This window comes from Myotis daubentonii, chromosome 13, assembly GCF_963259705.1.
Source record: "Myotis daubentonii chromosome 13, mMyoDau2.1, whole genome shotgun sequence".
NCBI lineage: Eukaryota > Metazoa > Chordata > Mammalia > Chiroptera > Vespertilionidae > Myotis > Myotis daubentonii.
In genome coordinates this window covers 28,207,496-28,215,953 of record NC_081852.1, presented here as the reverse complement: position 1 = coordinate 28,215,953, position 8,458 = coordinate 28,207,496, and the positions used below count along the sequence as shown (strand labels likewise).

Below are 8,458 nucleotides of genomic sequence, written 5' to 3'. Positions count from 1 at the left end.
TTATTAAATGTTAGTTATATCAACCAAAGCTATCAAATATTAATCTCATAATAATTAGCACCAGCTACTGGATATGTCTTTAATTAAACTGACTTGACAAAACTATTTACTTCTATCAGACTAGCCCAGGGCGGGTACCTATGAAAAGAAGCTAGAAAATATCTTCATTGCTTCCTTACCAGTGTTTGGTATTTTAAATATTATATATATATATATATATATATATATATATATATATATATATATATATACACACACACACACACACATACACACATATATATATTCCGTGATATAATATTTTTTAATCCAGAAGCTTGACCCACATTTAATTAAAAAATAAGAGATACAATGTCAATTATACAAGTATGTCACAAAAAATTACACACCTTACCATTAAAAAGAAAATCTTGTCCTTTAAAAACTCAAACATCTTTTCTAATAACTAAGACTATGTACAATTCAGTATAAACCATTTTCATACGACTATTATTAACAATGAAGCAGTTATACATAAACATGTAAACATTTAAAAACTGAACTGTCTTTGAAATGTAAGTACAGCAAGTCAACTCCATCTGCATTATAGTTTAAGATAGATAGAACACTGAAGAAAACTACTAGGATATAAATGGTGATCAGTTTAATGACTGCTCAATAATTCACTCTTTAAAAAACAGTGAGTTTTGATAAATTCTGACCCTTAGAAACAGACATTTTTCCTGACAACACCCTTCTCTTTTTGTTCATGGTATAGCACTTTATATGGTAAGGTTGTTCCTCACTCATGGCAACACAGGTGGTTATAGTCAAATGGCATTTGACATAAATTGATCCAAACTGCCCTACAATTTCATTTTGTGTTGAATTAATTAACTTCTTGGTAGGCAGCTAAGGTGCTGAACATAAGCCTAAAGAAATATCTCACATATGAAATGTCTCTAAATAAGGGGCCTTCCATTCTTAATAAGTAGTGCCAGGTAAGCCCTAGCCAGTTTGGCTCAGTGGACAGAGTGTTGGCCCTTGGACTCAAGGGTCCAGGTTCGATTCTGGTCAAGGTCACATTATCTAGGTTGCAGGTTGGTCAGGGTGCCTGCGGGAGGCAACCAATCAATGGCTCTCTCTCACAATGTTTCTCTGTCTCTCCCCCTTCCTTCCACTCTCTCTAAAATAAAAAAAATATATAGTACCAGGTAAAATACATTTTGTAGGATCCTAAAGGGTAAAGATAAAGCATTTATAATAAATGGATTTAGTTTTCGACGTATATGCACATCTATTTAAAAGAAGTCAGGGGGCACTGCAGACAGTTGAGGAAGATGTAATTAAACCCACTAAAGGTTGGCATGCCTGACATTTTGAAAAACTGTACCTAAGGAGGTGTGTGTTTGTAATAAAACGTCTTTGTTGTCATTTGCATAAAAGTTCCCACTTTGCAGCAATTAAAAATACTATCTTAATGCTGTTGTAATTTATATCCCAGAGCTTGAGATGTGAATGTAATTTTCTAAGATATTATTTTCAAATCATCAGAATTATCATATCATAAAGTGTCTATTTTGTTTCTCCAATTATTTTATCAAGATGTGACAGCTAACCCTTTGTTTCAAGTTTATAGCCTTCATATACCAAGAAACAAATTAAAAAGACAAATAAGGAAAGTGAAAAACCATCTCATAAAAAGCTGAAATGTATTTTATTATATTGCATATTTTTCTGTCATAAACTTCCAGTTTAGGAAATGAAGAAACAAGTACTTCTTTTTTTTAAATCCTTACCCGAGGATATTTTTTCCATTGATTTTTAGAGAGTAGAAGAGAGAAAGACAGAGAGAAATATCAATGTGAGAGAAACACATCGATTGGTTGCACCCTGACCAGGGGCCCAGGCCTGGGAGGAGCCTGAAGGAAGGTATGTGCCCTTGACCAGAATCGAACCCAGGACCCTTCAGTCAGCAAGGCGATGCTCTATCCACTGAGCCAAATCAGTGAGGGCACAAATACTTCTTTTGATGAACTCCTTAGCAAAGTGTTTAACTCAGTATTTTTAGAGCTGTTTTTGTTTTTGTTTTTTGCTGTGAGAGGAAGGGAGGGAGGAGAAAAGGAGGGAGAGAAGAGATCCAACTTTGTATTACACCTTTGGGGAGAACTGAACTAACATTTAATGAGAACAATGTCAAAGGAAGTGCAGCTGAAGACTTCAGCCCAATTTCAACAGCTTTGTAACATGGGCCCCTACAAACAGCCTGAATGATTTTGGCGGGGGAGGTAGGACTTGGTCAGGTTTCACCTAAATGGTTCTAGGAAGAAGGACTTCAGCCTTGTTTCAAAGCGCCCCACTGAGGGAACCACTGCTAGGTAATTTCTTTATGAATAAATTCTGTTTCCTGTACAACTTAAAGCCTTCTTGATATAATATGCATGAAGAGAAATGACAAGAATATAACTTGGAAGTTTTAACTCTGGTTTGTTATAAAGAAGGCTTTTTAGATACCAGTTTCAGGAACAATTTTGCCTTACAGCACCTTCTAGCTCAATAATTTAGTGGCAATGAGTCACAAATGCTGTTAAAAACAGCAGTGAGGTTTAAAAAATAAAATTTAAAATAATAAAATCCTTTAGATTTTTAATATGCCATTTACTAAACTGGCAATCACAACAGAAATTTACAAGAGCCTTCTAATTAGGAAAAATAAATTAATCCTATCTTCTTAGGTGTTTATACATGTGCTTGTCTCTAAATTCCAGACAAGCATATAGGGCTTCCTTCTCATCAGATACTAGGTTTATGCTGATGTCGCCAGTCACAAGAGACCTTTTGTATCATTGCTCCCTCGAGTCCCAATTCTTACTAGAATCCTGAGCAAACACAAAAGTAACCTGGCAGTTACATCATTCCATATAAATGAAAAAGACTTTGCTATCTAAAAATAATGAAAGGCTCCATTTAAATTAATGTTATTTTTGTCAAGTGCTCATTTTACTTTGTAATAATGTAGTGCTGATCCAAATAGAGTTCTTATGGGCTTTAAAATTATCTCTAGGGATTATACTTAGGGCAATAATTTAATTCTTATTTCTTACAATGACATTTAGGGTTCACTGTGATTTGAGATTTTTAGTGCTGTTGCTGACACCTTATGGAAACTGTTTTATTTGGAAATTCTGATTAGATTCTGTTCAGCTCTTGTTTACAAGAAGTATTAATATAAAAACGGATTTTTTTTTTGTTCCTGTAAGGTACTTAATCTCTTGCTATTTATTCTTCACTTATGAAACAGATTTCATAATTCTGTTTGGGTCACTATGATTGGTTGCTATGGAGATTACCTCCTATGGAAATGATTCTGATGTGTTTATTGTAAGAATACGACTTTTAATGAATAATATCAATAGCAGATATCAAACCTTACTAGAAGAAGGAAATCTAATTAAAAATTTTTAAAGGGGGATTAATTCTGAAAGTTATTATCATGGCCCACTTTTCTGATATTTTTTAATTGACCACCTGCTTTTTAAAGTATTAAATTTATTTTAAGATGTTAATCAGCTAATCACGTCCCTAAATTCCTATGTCACAATGAAAATTAGCACCATGCATAGAAAAATGGAAGTAAAAAACATTTCATCTACCTTTTCTCTAAACTAATAAATGTGCTTCACTATGAGAGTTAATGTCTCCAGGATTTCAGAGCTCATCAAGGAGCACATTACAAATTCCCTTTAAAGATGAAGAATTTAATATCCCAAAATTTATCCCAGGAATTTAAAAGGTCAGTGAGTTAACTAGTGAGTTAAACAATAGATGAGAGCCAGTGAACCATTAGATGAGAATTCCAGAATGCTAAGAAGAAATTTTCTTGGGTGGATTCTATAATTTGTGGTTTGAATAAAACTTTTGAAAAATTCCATTAGTATTAAAATTCTCATAATGAGAATATGGTTCATATTTAACCATTTTAAATTACTAGACAGTCTCTCCCCAAAGAAAATTTAATGCTTTCTTCTGCCTAGTTCTTGTTCACTGCCTGGTATTAATTTAGGAATAAATTAACCCTTCCAACAATTAGGATATTGTCTAGAGAGTGCCTCTTGCATTCTGCTGGGGAAATCACTTATATTCTCAAAATCAGAATAAAAGAGAAGTGCATTTCTTCATTATAAAACATTTTTATACCTAATAGCTTATTCATTATTGATTTAAACCATTTTAATTACCTACATAATTTCCATCTACAGCGCTTCTGAATCAAACCTCACAGTTACACATTTTGTTAATGTTTTATACATTAAGGGTTTTTTATACTTGTGCCTGCAACCAGGATCTAGGGTCCAAAATGTCTTTGATAGATTTCTGCCTTGGAGTTGGCACTGGCTTTGCTTCAAAACTGGGTCTAGTGTCTGCGTTTTCACCATCAGTTAAACTATTTTTCCAGGCGGGAAGGAGTTTTCGAGGAGCAGCCATTGGTTTCTGTATGTGATGCACTAGGGTTGACGATTTGGTATCCAAAGGCGAGGTCTGAGATACACATGTTTTCCCCCCGTTTTCCTTAACCAATAGATCTGTGTTGCTCTGTGTTTTTAAGCTGAATGGAGCTTTATCAGGAGGAGGAAGGGGAGCCCGTCTCTTTTTCCTTTTTCCATCAGGTAATATCTCTTTCTGGATGACCACTGGACGGTTACCATCAAAGAGTGCGGCCCAAGGAGGTGGTGAGGGTTCTTCATGCTGACCAATAAGGAACTCTCCATTTGTCTCTTCAATTTTTTTTTGTATTATGTCAGTTAAACTTTCAAGTTTTATAGGTGAATCAATGCCTGTAACAATTTTAAGAAAAAATACATGGGAAAAATTCAAAACAGATACTTATAACTGAGTAAGTTATTTTCCAAACCAATATGCTATCTCTAACACCCATCAAAAACAGATTAGGATAGCAAGTGGTTTTTAAAGAATCATTAACTTGTAAAAATAGCCATATCAACAGAACCAAATGGGAGATCATGCACCATGCACTGCACACACACTTGCATACATGTACACACATGTATATGTATATGCATACATAAATACATGGATTCCTAAGTAAATGTGTAATGTTCAGCTTACAAAGGAATAGAAGTACATCAGGATTTTTTTCAATTACTTTCCTGGATTTAAAATCTATTCTGACTTCTAGGTAATAGTGGTTTCCATTTTTATAAAAGCCTGATATGTAAACTGGGACAAACACAATGGAATCTTTCCTGTAGACCAGCAGGTCTCTTTAATAGGGTAAAAATCCAAGACCAAAAACCCAGAGAAAGAGTGAAGCCCTGATACCATTTTGGTGATAAGAATAGTGGGTGAAATTTTCCCTGATTAATAAAGAAGAAGAAAAAACAAACAAAAACAAATCAAGACAAAACAAAAAAAACAGAGATAAATGTGTAAACTTAAATGTATCATTTTTAATCTAACATTTTCAGGTACATGTGAGTGCAGGGACATGTGAGTGCAGGGACATTGGGGACAAAAAAGACTAGAATTTAATCTTGATTTGTGCTTATTCACCGAGGCAATCCTACAAAGATAATATCCTTCAAAGTATGAAAAAATGAAATATTATTGAGACTAAAATTTTTTAATTTTCCAAAGCATTAAACTTCACCAATTTTTTTTGCCCGACACAAAAGCTTCCATTTATTAATATTCATTTATCAACACTACTTTAAAACAAATTTAATATAAAAATGTGTAAACATTATATTTCACAATCTGCAATTTTACATTTTCAGAATTTTTATCAGCTACTCAGTTAACATTTATTTTAGTGCACCTTCATCCCACTTTGAAACCTTAAAATTTTTGTTTGTTAAGCATTCAAACTACAAAAAATGTGTATTCATTAATTTTGTATTAATTCATCTATTAAACATGAGTTCTTTAGTCTATAATCATAGTCTTTTTCATTCATTTTCATTGTGCCCTGAAAAATTTAGCATTTTAATGTCAATAGAATAAGCTGCTTGAATATGGACAATGTTGTTTTTGTTAGCCTGCAGCTTAGAAAAGACAATCCCCACTTACTCATATCATGGTAGACTGAGGTCGCCTCTTTTGTCAAGAACAAAGGTGGTTTCCGTGGTGACATAATCTCAATTTTCATAAGTTTTTCACAACAATGCTTCCATTGGCCTAAGAAAGACAGAAAAGGCAGGCTAGTTTAAAGTATAAATGTGAAGTAGTATATTTCATTTTTAATAGATATCAACACATTTTTGCTTTGAAAATAAAGCATTATCTTAAGAAAGCCACAAAAATACAGTATTATGTATAATTTTAAAGTCCAAGTCTAGGCATGAAAGTTACCTATTTTACAAATAAAATTCTATGCACAGATGTTAAGCTTAAGATCTCTAGGCTATTAAATACTGCACTACTTCACTAAATGGTCAATAACTAAAATTTCTATGTATGGCAAAAGTTTGTACAAATTCTTTTCTTTTAAATATTAAATAAAAATGTCCAGTAATTAAGACAATTTTAAGATAAAAAATCAAATGAAATACAGTTCTAGGAGGAAGTAGGAAAAAAATAAGGAATAGTGGTTCACAAAAATGATCTCAATTTTGAGAATTCTAATTAAATAAAAATTGGTTATTTAACAATTACCTCTTCAAGGTGATTATTGTGCTTTAAAAAAATCATGCAACTCTAGAAAAACAATGAATTTTCATTTAAGTAAAAGGTATACAAAAGCCTATTACTATAAAAACAGAACACTCAAAATTCTAACAGAATCTAATTTATTGAATAATTAAAAAAACCCCCACACACCTCTTGAATAAGTTATTTCAAATTAAATTAAACTTTAAAAGTGTGGACAACAATTTTTCTTTTATTGTATTTTACTATTTTCATCTTAAAATAAAATTCTCAGATTTATTTCTTCTGAGTGGATATAAAAACCCTTAAGCTTTATATATTTATTGTGCACCTGCAAGTTGAATAACAACTGTGTAAGAAACTATGTGTCTATATATTCGTATTATACAAGTTTAAGTTATTGAGGTTCACCATTCTTAAAATCTTACATCAGTAGAAAAGTAAATGTAATACACATGTGCCTTTTTAGACTGATTTATGATCTGTATTTCTTTTCCTCTTAATATATTCTCAATCTCCAATTCAATACCCATCTGAGTTATTTTCCATGGCTTAAAAATTAAAGACATTTCATGTTTAGTCAAATTAGATATTCATTTCTGTTGTTTTAAGTCTGTCATAGCAATATGGTAATATATGCATAAATTTTAAATCCATCACCTTAAATAGTTAAGCAACATGAAAACCTTTCAGTATGTTTTATTATAACGCTAAATACAGAATATCATAAAAATTTCAAAATAACTCACATAGCAACTCATAAAGGGAATAAAATCTTGAGTTTGAGGCTTCAAAGGTTGCCCTGCAGAATTTAAATCTAGTAGGATCTGAGATCTGATAACTTATTCCTCCCCTCCACTTCCTTTTTTAGATAAATATATAAAAGCCAGCTTTCCTTCTTGAGGGCAGGAAAAAAGGCCATATCTAATGGAAAAATAATGAAACACTTTAAACTAGCAAACATTTCTCTGTCAAATCTTACACAAATTATAAAGTGCAGTATTTTCTCTATATTGATAGATGAGAGCTTTTGATGATTAAACTGGTAGCAGAATACTAATCATGCTGAAAATTGGAATATAAAGCCACATTATCCCATGTGTTACTGAAGTCTGAGGTACAAAAAGGTGGTATGTTCACTGGTCAAGACTTTACAACTGAAACATTTTACCAGTGAATAAATTAGTATGCAGTTACACATGCTACCGATATGCTAACACAAAAATAAAGACCCAGTATAAAATATTAAATGCATATTTTATGCACATAAAATCTGTATATTGAAGATGTTTCCCACAATATTTATTGTTATAATATTCCCAGTCAAAGTAATCTGTTATGTTAAGCTGCTTATGTAACTCAATATTCATATTATTAAATATTAAAAAAAATATTTTTGGCCCACCATTCCTAGCTCTACCCTTTTTGATCATCCAAGACAAGTAGCATTCCTCTTTTACATGTTTGTTAGCTTTCAAATATTAAAAATTAACTATTACACATAATAGCTATGTATAGTACCAGGGGGGTACTGGAAATATCTGGGGAAGCACTTTGTAAAGTGTATGGTTGTCTGACTACTGTTCTGTATACCTGAAACTAATACAAAATAATACTAAATATAAACTATAATTTAAAAATGATTAAAATAATTATATGGGAAAAGAAGTTAAAATTAACTATTCCATCCCCTTTGCCTCCCAACCTCCACTCAAGAGTGTTCTACAGGCTAAACAGAACTAGTTCCATTAATGTTTTCTTATGATTTCTAATATCTTACTCTTCTAATTTTCTATTCTTAAATAGAGTCAAA

General features: G+C 32.1%; 1 protein-coding gene across 2 annotated transcripts in view; it reads right to left on the bottom strand.

Moving 5' to 3' along the window:
* Positions 1-274: 274 nt before the first annotated feature.
* The window catches only part of RTKN2 (rhotekin 2), a 72,480-nt gene continuing 64,296 nt past the window's right edge, over positions 275-8,458 (bottom strand). For both annotated transcript variants that reach the window (XM_059662609.1, XM_059662610.1), the window contains 2 exons: positions 6,067-6,174; positions 275-4,814 (listed from right to left, as the gene is read on the bottom strand). In XM_059662609.1, coding sequence (XP_059518592.1) covers positions 4,300-4,814; positions 6,067-6,174 — 623 coding nt within the window. In that variant the 3' untranslated portion in view covers positions 275-4,299. The remainder of the gene's footprint in view (positions 4,815-6,066; positions 6,175-8,458) is intronic.